The 25,332-nt window shown below is 30.7% G+C and overlaps 1 protein-coding gene and 1 long non-coding RNA gene across 3 annotated transcripts in view; one reads left to right on the top strand and one right to left on the bottom strand.

The window, feature by feature from the left end:
* The first annotated feature begins 673 nt into the window (after nt 1–673).
* Nucleotides 674–25,332, top strand: part of LOC127711697 (RNA-binding protein Musashi homolog 2-like) — a 107,875-nt gene continuing 83,216 nt past the window's right edge. For both annotated transcript variants that reach the window (XM_052217809.1, XM_052217810.1), the window contains exons 1-5: nt 674–841; nt 975–1,015; nt 1,228–1,309; nt 9,910–9,994; nt 13,126–13,167. In XM_052217809.1, the coding sequence (XP_052073769.1) occupies nt 771–841; nt 975–1,015; nt 1,228–1,309; nt 9,910–9,994; nt 13,126–13,167 (321 nt within the window). In that variant the 5' untranslated portion in view covers nt 674–770. The remainder of the gene's footprint in view (nt 842–974; nt 1,016–1,227; nt 1,310–9,909; nt 9,995–13,125; nt 13,168–25,332) is intronic.
* On the bottom strand, nt 4,540–10,127 carry LOC127711698 (uncharacterized). The gene is made up of 3 exons (XR_007986848.1): nt 10,015–10,127; nt 6,717–6,810; nt 4,540–5,485 (listed from the first exon to the last, which is right to left on the bottom strand). It is a non-coding gene; the product is annotated as an uncharacterized LOC127711698 (long non-coding RNA).

The following is a 25,332-nucleotide window of genomic DNA, read 5'->3' on the forward strand; positions in this document are numbered from 1 at the left end:
AGTTGCACGATTTAGGAGCTTCTTATCAGCTAACCTTTGGCAAACTTTGTCAGACGAGATTACCGTTTCGTTTGATAGGTTGATAAATGATTACAAAGAAAGTGTTATATACAAAATTATTGATAATATCGGGCCCAAGAAATGTCAAATCCTGTTCATTTCTCTGTTAGAATATGCCAAAATTATTTAGACAGGCAGATATACAGTTAATGTAATTACAAACGGATTAATTCAAGTCTGACGTGTTTACATTACGCATTGATTTGTAATAATTTAATAACAAAAGTCAATTCAATAAACTTCTTGTATCCTTACCGCCTAAAGAAATGAAAATATCGATTGAAATTCAACGCAAGTCATACATTTATCTCTCTCAATGTGTATTCGCCATTGAAATGCAGATTATATGTTACGATTTCATTCATGCGTGTTGTAAAATTCCTGATCACTAAAAATAATTCAATTTGCAGCCATAAAATGAAATTTGGGGCGGGTTTGTTTGTATTGTGTATTCAGAATAAAAGGCGTGGTTTGCGGTCGAAGGTAACAAAACGTCAGTAAATACTGATTTGTGTTACCAGGCAACGACCAATTATCCAATCGATAGGTGATATACGACTGTCAATCACTGATAGTTCGCGCCTTTGAGAGACGCGCGGATGGCCCACCCACCTTAAACCAATAGTAGTGTAACGAACATTCAGTCATCCCCACGTGCAGTACCTTGGATAACATTTGTAGTGTTTAGTTAGAGTAGTAGTATTTAGAAAATGAAGATGGATCCTGCTCAAAATTCACCAATTTCAACAAATGGCATCGATGATATTCCAAATGATCCAGGGTATGTTGATTTCACTTCTATTTCAACATTGTTTACTCGTTTGATCTTTTGTTAGTTAGCGTACGCGATCAAATTTCAATCAACTAGGTCACATTTCATGGTTTTCTTAATGCATTTCTTTTTCTTTTTGCAGGAAAATGTTTATTGGAGGATTAAGTTGGCAGACAACGGCAGGTATGTGATTAATTCAATTAATGAAATATGTCATCTTCTTTTGTTTTTACCGATAAAGTTGTGATGTTCCGGTTCAAAGATCGTAGCACACCGTTAATTATTTTCAATGGAGTTTTTTGTCGGAAGTATTCGAATCAAATGTCAACGAGTTCATCAGCAAGTGCTTGTTAGATCTATGGTCAATTTCAAAAATGTGCTTTTTTAATTTGTAGAAACCCTTAAATCGCATTTTGGTGTTTATGGAGAAATTAAAGAAGCTATGGTTATGAAGGACCCGACTACAAAACGTTCACGGTAAGAAACTCATTGTTTACATTTTTCGTTACGGGTCATTGATTTCCAATGCAATTGTAATTGTTTCGCTTTCTATTATTAGAATTCACACATTTCCCATCGCCTCAAGAAATTGATTTTGAACTGGGAACAATTAACAATTGATTTTAAACCATCCAGTCATTTTCTTTGGGTGTATACACTAAAACATTCCACAAGAAAGCAGCAACACAATAGCCTAATTCATTGTGATGTAGATATTTAAATAATTAAATGATATTTTTATAACATATTAGGTCAAATGAATTATAAATTTAATAGTTCACCTTAGTAGATATGAAAATATATGACATTCACTTTTGTTCTTTTATGTAACCCATCAAAAGATTTAAAATGGGACATTGTTATAAAATAAATTACAAGTAAAAACATTGTGTATTAAAATTTCCAAGGTAAAAGAAAAAAGCTATAAAGCAATAAACACAATCAAATAAACAGTGTATTTATAAAATAAACAATCTTACACACATTTAAGATCTTTATATTACAAGGGTAATAAATTTAGTACTCTTCAGTAATGGAATTTCTGTGTAACTAACATGTTCAAAGCTGATATCAACAAGTTCTTTACATATTTTAGTATCTTGACATTTACCAGATAAACTTTGTGATAAATGAAGAAAGTGATTCACTGGGTCCATATCAAGTTTCTTTAAATGCATGGTTATCCAGGTTTTTGGCATTTTAATTGAGGTGCAGATGGGGTGAAAAATCATTCAAATATATAAAATCTTTCAAGTGATCAGATTTAACTTTATTTTAACTTTGGACATTTTCATAAATGAACCTTATCTATCATAACATTCTGAAGATAAATCTGACCTTTATGAAAATCAGTCCAAAAATACGACCTTTAGAAACCTCTTTGATTTCTCATTTTAAAATGAAAAGGGAAATTGGGCATTAAGCACCTACATGTAAAAACATAATGATATTGCAAAAACAACAGCTATAAGTGCATGTAGTATCCTTCAGCAAAAAGCAGATTTACAAGATTAAAAGAGAATTTGCTTCTAGGGTTATATGTTGCAGCATATGTCAATTTCATTCTGATAATTATGACATATTTTGGCATCATTCACAATTCTCAAGATGACTGGACTGTGAGAAATGTACATTTACCTGTTAATTGTATATGAAATTATGGTTGGGGGTTAATGTGTAAAGAAGCATTTATTTCTCTCTAGATTTTTGCTTAAACAGGGGTATCTTATTTGATCGTGTAAGATTGCTATCATGTCTGGCAGCTTTTTTTAAAAACTCATATTTTTCCTATGAAAACCAAAATTCACTACTTCTATTTTAATACACAAAACCAAAAGATCATAGAAATCTCTTATTCTAATTCTTCTAGATTACTTATTCAATGTTAAAATTGTAAGTGGATCAAATACATTTAAAATGGATCAAGTTAAGCCATAAAATAATTCATAATTCATCGACTATACAAATTTATGGGTATTTTTAAAAAGAGTCAAAAAGGAAAATCAAACTTCCACAGGTGTATAAAATATTGGGGACCTGTTTGGTAATTATGAACCTTCTTCATAGCACTACTTCCATTAAAACCCAGTCAAATTATGACAGATTACTATGTTATATGCAGACTACATAGCTATTTAGAACAGTAGATACTGAAAAACTAGTTCAGCATTAGTATCTTGGGGAGCAATTCATCAGAATACTTTCTTCACCTGTCAAACACACTAACTGCTTATGTTACAGGTTGAAAATATATGTATCTACATCTTGTACCAATATTGTAAACATTGTTTTATATATAACCTGCAATTTCCTTGAGAAAGTAGATGGTCAATTTTCCCACAACTAAATTCTCACATTTTCATTGAAAAATATCTTTCAAAATTTCCCCAAATAAAATTTTTCCTCTGTATCAGGTCTTAAGTGATATTTCACATTTGTGTACAAATTTTAACTTGCCTTACACTGCCATTTCATACATAGTATAAAATATTAAGTCAGGCTTACTGGATGACTTGTTGGTTGTTGTTTGTTTTTGTTGGTATGTCTATTTATTCAGAGGAGTTGATAGTTCATATGATCTATTTCACTGTCCAATATTTTTGGTAATTCCTGTGATTGGAATTAACTCTGAAGGGACTAGATTCTTGTTTTACGCTAGCATGTACATGCAATGTTTAAAGGTTGAATTGGCCCATTGAATCCATGTATATAGAAAATGAGATAAAAGACAAAAGTAAATATTAAAACAATATTTCCCAAGGTATAAGTCGGGAATGCTTCTATGAGGTTTTTAAAATGGAAGAACTGGCACTTAAAAGACCATAGGTTGGATGTACACTTTTCCAATAATCCCTCTTAGATACAAATGTAAGAGAAAATTGAAAAGATTCAAAGGCTTGTGTTTGGAAAAAATTTAATATAAATGCTAAAATGTGAATTATAATTAAAGCAGAATACATTGGCAGGATCCGGAGGTTTAAAAATGTCTTGGCTCATATCAGTGTTAAAAATGTAAAAGATTTCTGATTTCTTCTAAAAAAAATGCTATTGTTCTGGTCCAAGATGAAATTTTTTGTAATATTTCTAGAAATATTTTGATAAATTTTTATAAGAATGAAGAATTTACTGTTCTTCTCCAGCCCTTTTTTTCTGTGATACAGATGTATTAATTGTAGCTATATATGAGATCATATGCTGGTTTGCTATATATAAGATCATATGCTGGTCTATTCATAAAATACAGTTACATGTTATTGTTTTTTGCAAAACTTTTACATTCATGAACTATACATTCAGCAACGTATGCTGACAAAAATTTGGCCTATTATTATTGAAATATTAATACAAGAATTCAGTGTTGAGAAATCTTTACATTTGGAGGTGCAAGCATAAACTGTCGTTCACGATTTACATGTACAACCATCCACCTGTCATGCATAATTGCTGCCTGTGTCTAGTTAACAGGTTGTTAACCCAGAAGTTGTCTTTATATTTTCAAAAATTTTAACTGATACAACCATTAACCTTTAACCTTTCCAATTTTTCCATGTACATAGTTTTGGACACTGTCATTGAATTGAATACCTTTTGAATTTCATCATATTCTGTCGGAACATCAAAAGAAATCATAAATATTAAAAACCGTTGAACATGGACTATTGTCTATGCAAACCAGGAAAATGTCAAAATATTTAATAACGATAAAAATGTTTTACATCTTTTATTAAACATTAAAAACATATTAATATTGAAGAAATAGAAAGAGAAATGTGATTATGAGCAACAACCAGGCTCATAAATGACTCTGGAATTGAGTTTTTAAAAATTGAGAAATCTCTGAATGAAGCTCGGCTATTTTCATGGGAATAAATAAAGGTTTAAGCATCTTTGTGAATCAATCTGCCATAAAAACCTTGGGAGGAAAATATAAAACTACTGAAGTATTTTTCAAGTGCCCATTAACAATTAACGGATGCTAATGATTATTATATACTTGAGCATTCTTTAGTAAGATTAAAAAATGTGTAATTATCTTCGGCATAAAAGATAGAGCCTCATTGGAGGAAGTATGAAAACATGTGATGGCTTTGCCTGGGAAAATTTCTGTTTAAAAGCATCTTTTTGGCAGGTTTGGCATTTTTGAGTTAATGAACGGTGTTGATCATTATGTTAAAGATGAGTGGCAATTAAATGACTTTCCGAAAAGAACAGCTTCTTGGTTTCAGTTGTGTAAGTGAGGGAAAAACAACTTAACCATTGTAACCCAATGGAAACTTCTGCAATGTTGTGGAAATTGCAAATGAAATGTTCCAATTTACATGTAGATGGAAGCATGTAGGTTATGGTTCATGAGAACTCAATTAAACAAATTTCATACAACATTGTGTATGGGGGTAAAGCTTTAAGCTATGTTTGAATGAAATTATTCAGAATTTAAGAAATCGGTAAGACGTTTGCTGAAATCTTCTCTATGTTGCAGTATCTTGGCCCTATTAGCATCATGTACATGTATCTGATGCATAAAAAATACACCAAATTCTCAGGAGCCCAACTGGCAGCCATACTTCAACCATTTAGCTATATCTCTGTGGATAAATGGACTAGCCAACTGCAACTTGAAGGTTCAAATCCCTCATGCTCAACTTCATTTATCTAAAGAAGAAAAACAAACTGTTCCAATGAAATTAAAGCAAGTCAAATTTCTTATTTGAAAAAAAAAATACTTATGTTTAAAAAAGAAGATTAAAGTGTTCTTTCTTTTGTCAAATTACAATTAATTTTTTTTTTTGTCAAATTACCTGGATCTAAAAAAAATCTTTAGAGGATTCTTTTATAATGAGGATATGGTCTTGACACTTTTTGTTTGTTGGATTCTTACCTCCATGGTAACTCAAATGTATGTTATCTATTTTGAGACTTTGTTCTGAAAACATTTCTCTGAAACTGGTGTGGTTTACTGGAAGGCTACGATAAAATGAAAATCACATGTTTTTGAACAGAATCTTTCATTTAGTAAAGTTATATCACTGGGATTATATTGCGAAATAAATTGCGATTATGTAATCAAACACAAACAGATTTGTGTATTCATAATGCACACAGACTTGTAATTGCGTTTAATGCATAAGTAGTCTTTTGTATTTTGATATTAAACATGCATTTTCTTTACAATGCATGTATTTTAAAAAGGGGTTGTCAGTTTCATGCCATTATGGATGTTTTTCACACTTAATGAACAACTATACACAGGGTTTGTAGTTGGAGGTCATCATGCATTTGTTGATACTGCTCTGTTACCCCAAGGTCATCCCAAGGTCATCCAAAGAAACAAGGGTAAGACTAGATTCAGCCATAGCTGAGAAAATGAAATTTCAATTTTTGGTTCATTCATGGAACACTTTCAATGTGCAGCATCCTAGAAGTGTATCATAGACGTATTTATTATTCCAAATATTAGTCTTGAATAATTTACCAATTAGAGGTAGTGCTATGTACTGGAAGATATACCAAGCTACTTAGGACTTGAGGACCTGTTTAGATTTTATAACAGTGTGGGAGTGTTGAAGTACATACATTCTAGTTGTTTTTCATAGACTTATAAAGCTCTTTGGAAATCAAAAAGTAATTTCTGAAAGACCTTGTCAGTGATTGTTTTTTGTTATATCATGGAAGTACATATGTACTGGTATTATATAATTATAATACATAAGATTGTTTTTGTTATGGACGGTTTAGGGAATTTGGTAATGTTAACAGATTTTTGAAGGTCATTTAAGGTTGAAATCTGTACAATACTTAGAAATTGTTTATACTCTAAATCAGTTCTATTCTAAGCTGAGTTTGGTAAGAAGTTTGTTCAAGGTAGAGTGAGTCACTCAGTTACCTGTATCTGTAAATTTGTATGGATCAAGAAAGTTAACAGATCGAATGCATGCTTCTTATCATTGCTCTTCATTATAGGAAACCAGTACCATTTCCTGAAAAGGGAAATAACTCATATGAAACTAGAGTTTGGTAATAACTTTCTGGAATCTCATCAGTGTAACTGTTTTCCCTAGGAGGTTTTGAAATAGAGGGGATTCCCTGACAGGATGGTGATCATGATTTTCGAAGAAGTATGGGACATATAAAGGAAAAGTCAAGTTTTTTAAGGATGGGGATTTTAGTCTCCACCATGCATAATCCCTCTAGGGAAAACACTTTCTTTAAAAGGATTTTTGTGTACATTGGAATTTTACAATTGATATCAGATCTTTAATTTCATCTGTTATATATAATCTTACCCAATTTCCTAGAGGGTGACATTTTTACAATATAATTTGCTCACAGCCCCTTCAATTCAAGATACATATACATGTAATTCCATACAAGCAAATAGGTGTCAGCTTTGCAAACCTTCAAAGTAGAATTCCCTCAAGGACAAATTTTCTAGAGGGAAACTTTTTGTAGAAATGTTGTTTTTCATAAAGTTCTATCTCACTTTTTAATGAATTATCACTGTTTGATATTTGTTTTTGTGATTGAATGATCCTTCAAATTAATCCATTCATTTATGAGGATATTAGCTAAAACAACCTGTCAGGTAGACAAGGCACTCTGTATTGTGTAAAGAAACAATGCTTTGACAACCAATTGTCAATTTTAACCAGACAAACCACTAATTGCAATGAACTAAAAAATACAGTGAATTAGCCGGAAATAAAAATACAGTGAATTTTTTGTAAATTTAAATTTCTGTGAGGTCCATTGATAAATCACTTTTGACTGGTTAACAGCATGAATGCATTTTTTTGAAAGCAAAAGATACATGTTCCAGGTATAAATGAATAAAACGTGGAATATTTCCATAATGAATTGAAAGGAAATTATTTACGGGCGGGTGGGCGGTCAAATTCAGTTTTGACTTGAATTTTGCTGAGGTAATCAGAAAATTAAAAGATTTTTGAAACATGATATACATCTTTCTGCTCATCTGAACACCTCATCCAGTCCTCAAAATTATTTACTGTATTTCAAAATATGAATTCCATACAAAATTCTGAATTTAAAGGGAACATGAATAATAATGAAGGCTTAAGTGCACGAAAACTTTCAAAATCAGATTAAAAGTCCATAATATTTTCTCCATAGACTGCCTTGTAAACAAGATATATTTTTGTTCCACATCATGGTGAGAAGATATTCGATATTCACACCATCTTAAAATTATTCCTTAACCAAGTTTCGGTTCTATTTGGTTGCCGTATGATGTGGCTAAAACTTGATTGGCTAGATTGAGATATAGAATTTAGAACAACCGTGGACAGGAGAAGATTATTAAGTTACAGTATGGGTATTCAAGACCGATCAACAGTTATTGCATCATGTTGCATTTAGAGGTTAAATTTATATCATTAAGGATCAGATTTAGAATTTAACCTGACAAAGTCATGTGTCCTTGGTGAGGACCTTCAAAAAAAGTTTTGTTAACACATATTAGGTAAAAAATCTGGTTTAAAATTATTAAGATGCCATAAAACACTTTTATAATGTAAATTAAGTAAACTCTCGGTCATTTGAATAAAATCAAATTGATCAAGACTATATCAAGCTGTTTTGCATGACAGCAAAGTATTATAGATTTACATAGTATTTGATTTATGATATGGAAGATATGATAAATGACTGTTTGATATCTACACAGAGGTGTTGATTTCACTTATGAGATGCAGTGGAATGCAAGTGAAATTTGTAACCCTATGACTTCTGTTCATGATAAACATGATTACCCTGACCCTAACAACATGCTTACCCTGATCCTAACAAGATTGCAGTTCAGAAGCACTCTTTGTAAGTGTTTACAAGCAAATGGTTGTTTATTCTTAAAACCTTCTGCTAAGATTTCTCATTTAAGATCTAAATTAACTCACAGTGACAGACCTGCCAAAAAGGTGACCTCTATTTAACAAAAATCTGTCCTGTCAGGTCACTCTCATTTCGTCCTGCTGTTGTAATTCCTGTGCATTTGGAAGTTGAACCTCAATTTAAAGGTCACCTGTCTTATAAGATCATTTATTCCGGAGAGAGACCCCTTTAAATATGCAGTTTTGACTGTATATGCAAATTAGACAGTAACCCAGCAACATAAAATATCTAAACCTTTTCAAGAGCTCAACATACTATCCCTCTTTGAACAATAGACAAGTATTCATTCAATACAACTAGCTCTAAATTGCCCTGAATTTTAAAGAGTTGTAAATAAATTTAACTTTCACACCAGGCAAGTACCTTGAGGGGCACCACATGATATATCTGGAGACAACCACTGACATGGGTCTTGAAGTCAGCCATATTATCTACCTTTTAATGTGACTGAGTTTTGGATCCAGGGCTTATGGTCTTAGAACTTAAGTGAGTGCTCTGAGTACAAAATTTGTGCTGGAACACCAAATCCAGTATTTCTAGGTGTTGATTTCTGAATCTTGAGTACCATAATCGTTCTCGAAATTTTTATGACAGCAAGGCCTGACACATTGAGTATACAATATGAAAGTAACAAATTTCTTAACAATCATTGTTAGCGAACCATAAGATTTAGTTAAAAGGTGCAAAACTACCACTGCAACATGTGATTTGATTACGGGAAGGGGGACCACCAGCCTTTACTTTAGCATGTGATTTGATTAAGGGAAGGGGGTACAACACTTTCATCCCTCTAGAATGTAAAATTAAATTTCAGACATGAGAAAAGCTGTTCATGACTTTCTTGGGTCCGCAGGAGTTTTCCAGTGTCTTAATGTACATGTCAGAGACATTTGAAACATAGATAGATTTAAAAATGTCATCTAAAAATTATGAAATTTTAATACATCATAGTTGTGGTACACAGCTGACACAAAAACTAAGTACTAATGTAAATAAAAAACATAAAATAGAAACTAAATTTTTATAGAGACATAGTTCACGAAATGTAGGTTAATATAGCTTTCTAACTGCATTTTTTACATAAATATTTACTTATTACTGTTGAAATGTAGATTTTGGTGATTATGGTGACTAGTATTACTAACATTTTTTGACATTTTATTTCTTTTCAGAGGGTTTGGTTTTGTAACGTTTCAGAATCCGGATGATGTCGACAAGGTGCTAAAAGCATGCCCACACGAATTAGATAACAAAGTGGTATGGTATTTTCTACTTACTTTTTGCATGTTTCTTTCATTAATTTATTTGGACCTGACCATTGTCCAATTTGTTGTATCTGTCATCTATCGTACATGTCGTGTAACTAGCTGGAATAAGTATTTTATTCTATATAAGCCTGCAAAGCATTTAAACACAAAGAAAATTAATATGGATGGTTTTGTTTTTAAATTTTAATCAATGGTATAAAAAATGTGAATATTATCAAACCAAATCTTGATTAAAAAGACCTAAATTAAGTGTAAAGTAACTTGTGTGGATTTTTTGGAATGGGCCATTTCATGTTGTTAAGTCTGGTCAATTTGGAATTAAATTATTTGTGAAAATGGGTAATTCACACATTCTGTATGACTTTGGAATTAAATTTTCATGGGAATAGTTCATGTTACCTGAATAATCCATGGGTATTAAACTGTCAAATTTACGTTTATCATGGAAATTGTCACAAATTTCATGAATAATTTGAACTGCAGATTTGAGGAGGTCATTCAAAATTCTTTATGTTATGTTCAAAAACTGAAAATTAAATGATTTTTACAACTTTTCCATGCAGATTATTAATGTGAATATGTTTTCCAGCATACTACACCTTAAAAAAATGGCCATGGTGTTGGATTCATTACAATGTTCCAAATTGCCACATTTTGTGATTTTTTTCTAATATCACTTGTGTCTGAGTTATGCCATGAAGTAAAACGTGTTATGATTATAATACAAACGTATATATCTAATTAGGCATCTATTAAAAAAACACACACACTAATTTATCAGTGTTGTACAGACAGGAAGTGCATCATGCAAAAAATTATATATATTCTTGTATTTCATTAACAATTTAACAAAATGTAATACGATAGTAACAAATTGGCGAAAGGTAAGAGCCGATTAATTACATCATAATTTGAAATGTACAACATAATATGTAAATTGGGACAATTTAGCATACTTGTGTTGTCTCATTATGTCATTTCATCATATCTATTATCATTATAATTAGGTAAAAGATTTAAGATAACATAATGTTTGGCTAGGTTAACACTTAACATGAGGGTACATGGATTATTTTTGACAAATGATTGCGTTACATGTTTTGACCAGAAGGCAGTTTAGAACCCTTTGTGTAAATTTTGTCACCAATGTAGTAAAAATGCCTTAAAATTCGCTAAAAGTTCAAACATCATGTTTTACATTAATACACTTTTATTTATATAAGATATTAATGTGTTGGTTTTGATTAGACCATTCATTTTAAAAGTTCGAAGGTTTATATTATGTATACATGTAATTATAATAAACTTTAAAGTAAGAGTTGACAAACAGGACCATTTTTTTTTTCTAATCAGAAGAGGGAATATGTATGCAATTTATGTTTCAAAAAAATTTAAAACATTTTTGGTATCATATTTATTATTGGTTCATTTTGTGAAATAGAGTTATCTCCCATTATGGCATGGTGTAAAATGTGTACTGGGCAAACAAGAGTGGTGTAACATGATTCATTATGGTAATAAAGATGTTACAATTCCCTGTCAAATCTTGACAGATATACTTGTAATATTCATATTTTATTGAAGTCGGAAATGTCCTCAAAATTGTCAAATTATGTGTTTACAAAAATTTGGTTCAAAGTATAAATTTGTGATGTAGCAATAAAAAGATTCTTTTTTATAATTATTACATTTTTATTACCTAAAAATTCTATTTTTCAAAACAGTTCTTATATAAATGGAAAAAGTAATGTAAATGGGACTATGTGACAAATTTTTTAAGTTGGAAATTTTTTGTCACACTACTGATTTAAAATTTGATTAAATGAAAAGCTTGCGTTTTGTTTATATATTTATGCAAAAAGGGGAAAAGGTTTAAAAACCTATTTTCATTACAGTTTTGTAAAAAAAAAAAATATTGATGATTATATCTTTTAACTTGGCTATGAAAAAAATCCAGATCAGTGGTCTTCGTTTTTGTGCATTTTATATAATTTTCAAAAATTTAACAGTTTCCTTATTCCAGTCTTAAAAGCATTTTATTTACACCAACGGAAGCCATATGGCTCGGATCAATTTCAGGTTTATACTGATTTGAATTTTTGTTTACACTTTTCCGAAATTACATTTCAAGATAGGGTAGCAGGTAAATTAATTGCTTGTAAACAATGGTCAGAGTTTGAAATTATTTCGAAAAGATTACTCTCACTCGTTATGCTTTTGTTTGCTGAACACTTACATGTTAAAATTATGAGGTTTTATTCCAATTTACGAAAATCCACTTTTTGTCAACATTTCTGATCCCTGTTTGCCTGCTTTGTTTAGAAAGGCTTTTATACAACGTCTGCTAATGACAGTCACTATCTGATAGACCAAAATAGATTTTTATACAATTTTCCAACTGTTACCGACAGAAAAGGATGCACGCCTTTATTTCGATCTACTCGGCTAATGTTTACTTATACATTTAAAAATTTGATGGGAAAAAGCAGTGTTATATCACATATGTTCCATTGTTAGCATATAACGATCCGTTTAAAAAGTTCAATACATTTTATAATGTCCAAACAATTCATCTGTGTGTAGAGTGACGTCGACTCTTCAAATCCTCAGAATTCACGATTTCTAATTGGTTCACAGTCAATTTTCACAGCCTGGTGTCTATATAGAAAGTAAATATTAAACTAAACAGTTATTTCAACTTGACTCACTTAGATATCTTTATACATACACAGACCTTGCAGAAGTGGGTCTCGCCATAGAACGCAACATCCGCTTTCTTCGTGTTCACTGCAAGCTGAGCTTTCCAGACAGAGCAACTTTTGGCTACTACAGTACACCAGAAAGTTCTCTGCAACTGTGTACATTCACAGATTTGATCACCAAACGTGAAGGGCAGAATTTGACGTGTCCACTCTTAGCTGTCAGAGGATCATAAACTTGTTGATTGACAAAGACATATTGTTTCTACGATTTTATTGTTACTTTTCTTGTTATATTTACCTTGGACTATCCAGACATTACCATAAGTCTTGTCTATTATTGTGTGTTTAGATTTCTCATCGAAAAAACAAAAAAATGGCAACAATGGATTCTAACAATCTCTGGTATCTTTATCCACAGGTTGACCCTAAAGTTGCATTCCCAAGAAAAGCACAGCCAAAGGTTAGTATTTCAGTATTTATTTTCAAAATTTGTTTTTCATGTATATACATAATTTTTGTATCCCACAGGAACAATACATGTTTGTATACTATATATATGTATTGAATGTATTCCATCAGCTATTTTAAGACATTTAGAGTACATCGAGTATCTATACATTTTTTCATGATTTACAGAAATAAGTACATTCTTACTACAACAAATATTGTTATGCCTACAATGTAAGGCTCTTTTAAATTATTGGTCATCATTTTATTTTTCAAATATTATGAGTGAATTTTCACATGTTCTGTTTGTCTTTTGTGGTAATTGATAGATGACTCTCATTCATGTTAAAGCTATTCTGAGGAGAGGGAGGGGGGATTTTAACATAGCCTTCAGTTGAGGGCCCCCACATATCATGCTCCCTTTGTCCAGTCTGAACCAGTTCTATCAAGTCAGGGCTTCAGGCTACCATAGTTTAGTTTTACATGCAGATATTTTTTGTGCTGGTCTTTGGCATACATGTGTACACATGTTTATACAACTTTGTACTGTATTGCATCGAGGAACACTTAAGTCAAGATTTATCTATTTTCTATAACAATAATGTAGGAAAATTCTGTACTGGATTAGATATTTGTGCACTTCAAAATTAAATGTACTTCATCATCCACATCCCTTAAAAGAGTCGGTTAAAAGGTTTTACATTTTACAACTGGAAATGAAATTGTGCATTATATATTTATAAACTGACATTATTAATTATGGTATTATGTTTTCATCTGGTTGATAAAGCTTAAAATTTTATAAGCAACTAAAAATAATTCCGGTAATCCCAGAAATATTATTTTATAAATTAAAAAATAGATTAATAATCTTTTCCATTAACCTAATACACAGCGCATTGAGGCATATTATATAAAGTAGGAAAACTTAATACCTTGATTTATTCTAATTGGAAATTACACATAAATTGCTCTTTTAAATTGCAGAAAACTTGTTTATCAAATGAAAGAAATTATGGATGAATGAATGCAAGGCAGTGCAATTGTTGAAAATATACTAAATATATCCCTGAAGACATTGAAAAAAAATTCTGTAGAATCAAATATCTTAATAGTAGTACTGAAAAAATTTAAATAGAACAGTGACAAAGTGGTGTCTACTTTGATCATTGGACCCTCAGTGTTCAATTAAGCACATCCAGAGAGAGATTTTTAGATATCTGAGGCTCATTACAAAATAACTCCAAATATTCTTGGTAACAAATTATTTAAATATGTATTGCCTTGTGGGAAAAGTTTTTTTCAAATTTCATACGTCAATATTTGTATTGACGTGTATAAAAAAAACCACTTTATTGTATCCTGGACTGCGCTAAAATAAAATAAATTTTTTTAGTTTTAAATGCAATATTTTCTGTATACAATGTGTTTAGCTAGACACATTATCCTTATAGTAAAATGATGCTAGAATTACAAAAAAGCTTGCCTAAGGCCTGACCAGTGCTTTTAAATTATTCTAACAAAACAATATGAATACCATCTTGTATATATTGCAAAGTAAGTTAATTACAAAACATAATGTAAGATAAACAGTAAAAAATTGTAGCATTTTGTGACTTCAGAGTCGTAGCAGTTTTATTTCTCTTCAGAAAACCCAGTATACACCCCATTGTCTTAAAACATTAATTTAAATGAATATGACATTTTTCAAGCCATTACTGAGTATTATTACAAATTACGCATTAATTATGGAATCTTCATATTGAATAATTGGAGAATGATTCTATATCAGATTAAAACTAAAGCCCTTGTGAAATGAATATCAATAAGCATGCAGCTCCATATCGGGAGTGTCAATTTCATATAGATAATTGGAAAATTGTTTTTTACTACTATTATACAGGTTTCGTAAATTCAATTCTTTTAAAACTGAATGATATAATTCAGATAAAATTGACTTTCCCGGAAAAAATGTTTGACACAGGAGTATTTGGGTTTAAATTATGCAACCAAATTGGAATTCTAAAATTTATGATTAGCTAGGTACAATATGTCACCTGGGTGACAAAATAAAGTGCAGACTTTACAAAGGCAGCTTTTAAAACATATAATCTAAGCTAGGTTAAAAAAGGGGGAGGGGTGTGGGCAAGTAAAACTTGGTTAACCCAGCCATATTTTGTTCCTGTACCAAGTGGTGCATAATTGTTCTAAGTATTGTTTGTTGTTGTTTTATCTTTGTTTGTATGTCAATTTCCTTGAAGGAGTTGTTTGTTTGTTGTCCTTGTGATCTGTTGCAGCTGTCTAATATTTTGGTAATTTCTTTTATCCTTTTTATGTACAATGTTATATCTGCAATGATAAACATATACAAACCTCGTAGCATTCTATATTGTCATCTTACTAATCTTTTTAAATGTAGGGAAAACAGAATAGAAATTTTAGAATTTTGACATTTTTCATACCAATTCCTTATATAACCCTAGAATTTTGTAGTTTTGTCATATTTCAATTGTAGTTTTGTCATATTTCAAATCTTTTAAAATGTCAGGAAAACAGACATGAAATTGCACAAAATCTAGTTTTAGGATAACTTGCTTGTGAAAACCAAACTATTCAATGAAATTATAAGTCAATGCCAGGGGACTTTGACTATCTTTGACAATAAAAGAATACTATAAGAGAAAAATGTTAAGCTGTTTAGCGGATTACAACCTCCAGTTTGTTTTACTTGAAACCAGTATTGACCGTTATTGATGTAACTTTGTCATGCAAGTCTTAAATACAAGATAAGTATGTTTTTTTTATTGCCGCCAGGAAATCGATTGATGGCCCTAGGAAAACTGTTCAGATACAGTAGTCAAAATACCAATGTGGATTTTTCCCATTGAATGATTTCAATATAGGATCTAAACAAAAATCATTTAAACATTTTCCTTATTTTCAATTTAGGATTTACTTTAAAAATTGAGTTTCGTAACGGCAGAATCCTGAGCTATTGTCCTCACTGGTCTATAAAATCTAATCTTCTTTCTTTGCATTAAGACGCCTCTGTCTTCATCAATCGGCTTTATAGAGCGCCATCCAGTTACGTTAAAAATCCAATAGAAATTCCTTCATGTCAGTTCATCAAAGTGAGAGAAAAAATCATTTGAAAACCATAAATTGACGTAAATGTGAGTTTGTTGGCGATGTTTAATCAACTAGAATATATAAATGTTATAAAAAGGTTTCTTTCTAACTAAAGCTTTGAATGTTTACAGGAAAAATCAATCTGTAAATGTTCCTGAAAACTTGACTGTAAGAAAAACACAACATTTATTAGTTTCCATCAAATCCTACATACCTGTTAAACAATGTTAATGTGTCCTCTCTTGTTTTCTTTGTTTTTAAGTACTGGGAATAGTCATTGACATTTGAAATGTCCTCTATGAAATTTGTTTCATGTTTATCTGCAGTGAAACAGAATAGCAGAGTCACTGAATGCATCAAAAGATGAATGCAGTAGATTTGATAGACTGCATGGCTTCAGGACTTCCAAGTGTTCTTTTAATAATGAAAGGTCCCGAACCATTTGAATTTTCAATATAAGAAAGTCAAAGATTTTGTATGTAAAAAGCATCAGTAGGAAGAATTGGAGGTTCTTGACGTTTGTAATTCAAAAATTCAAAAATAAAAAGTCCCTCCCTGAAAAAGACAGATCCAGGTATCGGATCCACTCTAATTTAAACCCCTACGGTTTTACACAAATGAGAGCACAAAGGGTTGGGTATCTCGGAATACATTTTTGTTTTTCTATAACAATCTTTTTGATTTCTAAATGTAGAAAAATTATTTGCTACTGTTTGTCTGCTTGAGAATGGAATTTTCCTTCCTGGAAAAACTTAACAGGATGATAACTTCACTGTCTCAATACGAATAGGTAAAATGTTGGTTGTTTTTTTTTAAAAGAATTTTCAGAGAAATATTTAATTACTTTTTCTCTAACTCAATTACCAACTCCCATAACCCCAGAATTCCTATAATTTGGTCACTTGCTTACAAATCTATTCAAATAGAATGATGACATGAAAGATGATGGAAATATTCAAACATTAATTTCACATTCTGAGAAGAATAGAAAAGTTATTGTTCCAATAACAGTTGTATTCAAATCTTTAATTCATGATTTGATTCAATCCATTTCATCTTGTGTGAAAGAAAATTTGATTAACATTTTTTATCGATAGATTTAGTTCTCTATAGAAAAAAAACCAACATATTTTATATGTAAATGAATCTGAATAAAGACATTGTGTGTTCCGGGCAGATGTGTCCGTGTGTCCGAGGATACAACGCTCATAAATGAAATAGACAAAGGCTTATACTCTGAGCTCGCCAAATGATCACAATAGTTGGAAGGTCAAATATTCATTAAATCAGCTACAAGATTCATCAGTAGGACGGAAGGCTTTGAATGGTTTGCATATGACCATCAGGCTTAAAAAATCAATGTCGGATAGTTATGCATTGTAGCCATTAATAGAATGTTGTTCTTGAACATAACAGAAAAGTGTTGTGGCTGTTCTGTTGGAATGAATTGGACTTTCAATTAAATCAACCTGCCTATATAAAAGATCAATAATATTGCTAAGTCGTTTTCGTTGTATATTTCATTTCTTCTGTTTTCAGACTTATAAGGGCTGAAAATTCCTTCCGTTCTAAGCACATCACTGCAGACGGAAAGAAAATATGTTTGTCCTGGGGATTAAACTGGGATGTAATGATAAGAATTAATCTTCTCGGATGAATATATTGAAAGCTTTTGTTTAAATGTCCAAGTGTACCTACATGGTACATTGTAGGTAAATTAATATCCGCATATTTATCATACATATGTCATACAGATATGGATTTCATTACAAAAACAAACATCATTTATTACTCCAGCAATATTGATTTCAAATTTTACGTAAAATTAGCAATTATAATTTTAATATTGTTTGAAATAAGATGTATTTTCCAATATTTGTAACGAATTTGTCACAATTGGATTTATATGAATAGCAATGTTGAAAAATTGATAAATGTTTTAAAGAGCCATATATAGATCATGATTAATATAAAAATTTTCAGATATTGGCATTTTTTTTTATGATTTACATGTATTTGTTTCTGACACTTAAGGTAGACATTACAGAATTGCCAAATACCTTCTTGATCACAGACAACTTTAAATTTTCAATATCAGACTTTAGAATGATTTCTGGAGAGTCTTCAGTTATAAGATTTTTAGTATATAGATGACATTCATTGAATTATGACAAGTAAAAAGCAACTATGACTGTGGTTGAACCAGGATTTAAAATAGAATAGAGCTGAAATTTTTTTCATTGATTGCTCTCTAATTTGAATCCATGAAAGACCTCAATGCTATTGCAGAAGCATGGATATTGTTAAGGGGGTTTATTTTTTGGAGGAATTTAGATTTCCTGGTTTTTTTAACCAATCCTGTCTGTGAGGTTTATTTATTACATTTTACTTGTACCTGATCTGATTCTCAGATCTTCTTTAAAGATAAATTTTATGCAGGGGAGCATTTTCACTATTTAATCTTAATCACGAAACTCGCAACAAATTTCTCAATATGCAGTTTCTCACTATAACATCTTCATGTTCAAAAATCAAAAGTAAAAGCCATTAATTCTTATGCATTCATTGCACTCTTTTGGATTAATATGTACCTTTGTTCAGAGTCATTAAATGTTTTCCTTTGCAGTTAATTGTTTACTTAACTACCATTATATTAGTACTCTAAAAAAAAATCTAGCTCTCACCATCTGTTTAAAATTTGAAATGCAAAGCAAATTATATCCCCCTCCCTGTAGCTGGCATTTGTCTCAAACCTCTGCTTGGAAGAACAAGTATTAAATGATGCAATAAATCTATTCATAGCCATTGGGCTTTTGGTTGTGACACTAATAGTGCAGTAAGCCCTGGATAAAAGAAGGATTTTATTCTATAGAACATATTGATGGCATTAATTAGCAGCATAGCAGTACAAGATCTTTTAGTTTTATTTGAAAGCAGTTGGCTGTATTTAATCAGTTTTACTTATTCCTAGCCTCTCTGACAGTTAGGAATTGACGAAAGGAAGGATTAAATCTTGCTGATGAATCGAAAAAGATTAAGAAAGATTACATTGATTGTAGATGAAGGTGAAAGAGGTTCAAAAAGAGATACAAAATAAAATACAACCATCAAGGAATACTGATTACAACTGTTTTATCATCCTGTAAATTTTCATCATTAAAGAACATTTAAAGTCATTTTGGCAAAATAATTTTTGACATTGATGCCTTTATAATAAAAAAGGATTGGGATATAAGGACCCTCCCCCTTTTTTTTATTTTATTAAAGATATACTTGAGATTAAATTACTATTGTGGGCATATTTTTTTTTTTGTTGATTAAAGGAAAAATTGTATTTTTGTTGATATTTGAATTTATGGTTTTGCCTAAGCTGCACATAAGCCTATAGAAAATTTGCACTTCGTACAATATTTAAATTTGTTGTTCATGTATGCATACACACGAAATCAACGAATTGGTATCCCATGTAAGAAAATGAATCTACAGTGCATTAAACAAAAAAATTATATCTCCTCTTTTTGTGAAACATGGATTCCCTTTTCATAAAGAAAAAGTATCAGATTCTTTCCATTGTTTGGTAACATTCTTTTTTAAATTGATAGCTTTACTGTCTGTTTAATAAAAATAACATCTCTACTTATTCAAGTAAATGAGAGGTTATACTAAAATGGAAATGTTTAATTTGCAGAGGACTTCAGCGTTTTATATAAATATACATAATTATAACTATGTGCATGACTGCTTGAACTAATAGTATACTATTCTTAAAGAATCAATATTTAGCCCCTGGTGAAAAGTTAGAATATTTAGTTTGTATTTATTATTGAATTTTTCAAGAAAAAATTAACAAATGAAAAACTCACCATGCTAATTTTGAACAGGTTTTTAATAATGGCTTACCTTTGGTGATGAAATAAAGGAAATAGCCCAAATGTTGACAGAAAGTAGGTAAATATTGAAAGTAAACGATGAGGTCGATTTGAAAAAGGGAGGTAAACAAAAAGCAGGGTAAATATTGTCCCAATTGTTTACACAATTTCAATGAGAGAAGGAGCTAAAAGCTTTTGACACTTTATTTTGTTTCTTTGTGTAGCGTTGTTTACATTTATTCCAAACTTCTCAAAAGAAAATTGGTTCACAGGTTCCTTGCTTTTGTGGAAAGTTTGATCCAAATAAGGCAGACGTTGGTTTTCCCAGGATCTTGGTCCAGAAAGTGTTTGTGTATAAATTATATTTAAAACCGTGTTAAAATTGCCATGGTAATGATAAATTTTTAGAGTTTAATAAAAAAGAATTAATTTGTAAGCAAATTGAAGTGTTTTTTGGAAAGGAATTAAATATTTTGTAGAAGTGCAAATGGTGTCCTAGAAACTGCACACCATTATTTTATTAAACACACATACTTTATAACTGCAATAATATTTCACTTCAAATTAAACTTTAAAGACTTTACATAAGATATAAAACTATATACATACCACTTCACACTTCTGGTGCAAATATACAATTCTTGATAAGAAGTTTCTCCTCCTTTTTGAGAGAAGATTGCGGTCTACTTTATGCACAGAAGGAGCAAAAAATGTATATATGCATATGTATTAAATTGGCTTAGTTCATACTTGAGATTAAAACTTTCATATCTTTCATAAATTTTAGATTCTTTTAAAGGTTGTAAAGACATTTTTGGGAATTCTGAGTACTTTATTCATTTCATTGATCTTTTGGAGATTTTATTGCAGATTTTGTCCCAGATTCCCCCCGAAGTTTCTTGTTCAGGATTCAGGTCTTTTTTCCTTCCAACTCCTTATTTTAAATCCCTTTTGTCTGGGTATAATTTTTTAATAGATGAGATATGATTCACATTGTACAACCTTTTGTCCTTGAAATTTGTTCCTTTTTTTAGTGTTGCAAAATGGCCATTTTATTCTCATGTTTATTTTGGTTGTCATCTGATATAGAACAGTAACAGTTTATTATTAAGTTGTAGGGATATTTGAATGGTATTTATTACGATGGTCCTGTTACAGTGATGACCTCGTCGACAAGGGTTCTCCCAATTAACGGCAATTTAAAAGTTGTCAACAAAAGAATGTGTGTTAGGTGAATATCATGTTAGAATCTTATTAAATTCAAAACTGAAAGAAATTGGCTCAGTAAAATTTGAAAAAAAAGTTTCAAATTGGGCCAATTATAAACTCGAAAACAATTGGCTGGCCTTACTGAAACAAATCTTTTTAATTTAAGAACTGTAAAACTTTCTGTTTTCCCTCTAAATAAAATGTTTCGGTAATTACCCTAATCAACATAGCATAAGGCAATTTATATCGTTTGTTCTCGTAATTATTCGGTTTTCTAATAACACCAAAAATCCTTCATTATCTTTGTCATCCCTATTGCATGGTTTGTCATCTCTATTGAAATCGACGAGTAATTATTTTTCGTGTACAAGCACTTCAGTATTCATAAGTTAATAACAAGGGGTATTTATAAAATGTTTGCTCAAATCATATGTTTACACAACTATTGTCGGGTTGATCGAATACAAGATCAGTTCTAGCTTGTACCAGCGACATTATTCTTGTAGACTTTGAAAGGAAGGGCAGGATTTTTTATACCATAGTTTTAGTGTTTTGTGATTTTTATCCCTGGGAGTAATACTTAGTTGTAGTGAAACATGAATTTGACACAAGCCATTGCTACTCCAATGCCAGTCACACCAATGCAACCAAAGGTCAGTAAATTAAGAATTTAAATAAAAAAAAAAAATTTAATAACTTTTTTAAATGCAGACATCACACACAGATTTGGGTCAAAACTTTATTCAGTTAAAGTATGAGTAAACCAAAATGTTTGACATGTATTCAAATTAGCTGAAGAATGGATTCTTTGAAAAAAAAACAATCAAATTCAAAAGATATAGATTTTAAATTCAAATTTATAAAAGTTTGAAGAAGATCAGTACTGAAGAAGTGCTTTAAAGACATACAGTTAAGTTCCACTATTTCTTGGAAAAAGGAAATTTGATCCAAGTAAAAATCAGATTTATTAAGACTTTTGACATTCAGGATCGATCAAGGTTTTCTGAATATACTGATATCAGTGAATCATCATTGCATATATGCAGAAGTATAAAAATAGACTTAACGTTTTATATCACCACTTGTCTTAGAAATCAAGTATACCCAAGACAGTTTGACATTTAAGATAAAACTAAAAAAAGTTGGAAAAAATAAGATCTGAGCTTAGCTACAGTTTAGTGGGAGTAGTACAAAGAAATATACGGTTTTATTACTCTTTAATTTACTCCAAATGTTGCTGCAGTCTTTATGATTTTTAATTAACCTGCATCAAGTTGGAGAATTTGACCTTTTCGACAATATTTTCATTATAGTGAAAATGCATTTAGACTTTTTCCATTAATTGAGATCACATAGATGGCAAATTTTTCTCCTTATTTTTTATGGAAGGGGTATTATTTGAAACAAACAGTACAAAAACCACATAAAATATATTTTTATAACTCACTCATGATGTCATTCTGTGCTGGTGGCCTACAAATTTTATAGGACCACCATTAAAAATCTGAATATGTTTTTATGTCATATGCTTAATTGGTGAGGAAAGCAGTGATCTATATACATAGCTGAAAGGAAAACATGGTTATTGCAATTTTCCCATCAAATTATAATACTGGTTATGATATATATTACCAACAAGAAACAGTTTTACTGGTAATTAACAATACTGATATAATATTCATGACACTTCAGAGTCAAAGGATTTTAGCAGTTTGGTAAAGTGAGGCTAAAGTTTGGGGATAATGAGTTTTATATTGACAAAAAAAAACAGGATATAAACTCATAATTAATAAATAAGATTATTATTGATGATAATGATGATAGGGATTTAGTTGCAGTATAGGTAAATATGTCAATAATCTTTATTTTCTATGCATTTCTATCGTTTAGGACCTCAGTTCCTCTGTACTCATGTGAAATTAGTATTTCTTTTACTTGAAACTTGTGGTTGGTCATTTTGTACTATGGTTGAAAATCTTCAGTCAAAGCTGCTTCATTTTTTACTTCATTTCCATAATTCATTATTTGCAATTGTTGATTGATTGATTGATTGATTGATTGGAGTTTAACGCCACTTTCAACACTATTGTGCTATTTCGTGGCAGTCAGTTTTTATTGGTGGAGGAAGCCGGAGAGAACCACCAACCATCGGTAGGAAAATATTTGTAATTAATAAACCAATTACAGTTATTCATTGTTTTTGCGTGGGAGGGACCACAAATTAAAATTGAAACTTTTGTGTTTGGTTTGAAACTCTTAATTTTTTTAACTGTTGAAATAACGTTTAGTGAAAAAAAGATACAACTTCCAACTCTGGAAACAGCAACCCATTTCACAAAAAAATCTTAGGAGAAAAAATACACAACACTTCAGCATAACACATGATCATATTTTGTCGTAAGAGTTTTTGTAAAAAAAGCCCCAGAACTACTTGAGGTGTATTTAGTAAAAAGTTTGATTAACATTCTACATCTGAGTCTGATTTTTAAAATTTATACTTTTTTCAGTCCATTTTTAACATTTTTCTTATTCTGTAATGAAAAACAAAAGATTTGATCTTTGCCTGTATCTTTTTGCCTGACTTATTTAGACATTTGTCCCGAGGAGAATTGATGTTTGGGTCAGTCATCTTTATCGATCTGTAGTAGAATTCTTCCAAGCTGATATCTATCTTGCATATTAAGTCTGTTTTAACTGTCAAGGTCAAGAAAAGTATATGATACAGAGTTATCTTCTCTTTACAAAAATGTATTATTAATTTCCCAATAAAATGCTTGGACAAACTTGATTTAAAATATGATATTGTGGTACATCTTTTTAAAGATAGAAATTCAAGATTTACATATATGACTGTAATGAGAAATTGTAAATATGAATTTGAAATGAAGATGGTTTGATATGTGTAGAGTAAGAGCTGCACCATAAGTTTAAATTGTTTGTTTAAAACAAGTTTTTCCAAGCTGGACTGTTTTAAATTATAATTATTCTTGGGTGGGAAAAGGCCCATAGGATTTGTTGTTTTTCAAACACGGTGCCCCATGAGAAAAGAGTTTGAATATTCCAGAATTGGTTTGAAAAATCTTTTAAAAAAAAACATCATGTCAAGCAATTTTGTCTGCATGAGATCTGTGTGGCTATGCTAGATTACGTTTCAACAAGTTTGATCTTTTAAGCCGAATTTTACTTTCCATTTTGAAAGCGTTCAAACATTTATTTGTTTTCCATCATGAAGACTCTTGTTGATAATCTCTCGTGTCAATATTGGAAGTGATGGAAGACAAATATGACAGTTTTAACCTCGAGAATCAATTATCTCTGAACAGGTCGCCATCGTCATGAGAGAGAACTCTTTAGAGATATTTTACCGAATCTTTCATAAGATATCGACAACCTGTCAGATAGATTTGTATTCACTAAAAACATCTATCCTCAAACAAATTGAATATCCCGTAATATTTGTATTCATGAACTGCAACTTAATCCATAGGCATAAGAGAATTCTGAGAGAATTAAGGTTAATTTTACTCATTTTTGTAGGAAGACTATGCGATAAAGAGGGGTTTTGAATCGATCAATTGTGACACAAGTGACAATTTTAGAGAAAAACGTCTTGTTAACATTTTCCCTGGTTTTCACAGTTTTGTATTATTAGATAATAGGAGAAGACGGAAAATTTGGTAAATTGTGTTTCTGTCAAATTCGGTTAAAAACAAGATTCATTATTGAGCTCTGCTAGCAACAAGTGGGAGGTAGAATTCAATTGTATAGGCTTGATACTTATTTCTGCCTGGTTTCAATCCATTACTTTTGAAGACTTCCTGTTTTAAAATAAAATTATCAAAAATGAAACATCAGAATCAATCAAGTTTGAGCCAGCTTTTGATAAATAATAATTAATTTTCGGTCATGACTTTGGTCAGTAGTAGTTCATAACAGTGATGAATTATATAGAATGCACTGTATTTAATGAT

Source organism: Mytilus californianus, unplaced genomic scaffold, assembly GCF_021869535.1.
Source record: "Mytilus californianus isolate M0D057914Y unplaced genomic scaffold, xbMytCali1.0.p SCAF_8, whole genome shotgun sequence".
NCBI classification, from domain to species: Eukaryota; Metazoa; Mollusca; class Bivalvia; order Mytilida; family Mytilidae; genus Mytilus; species Mytilus californianus.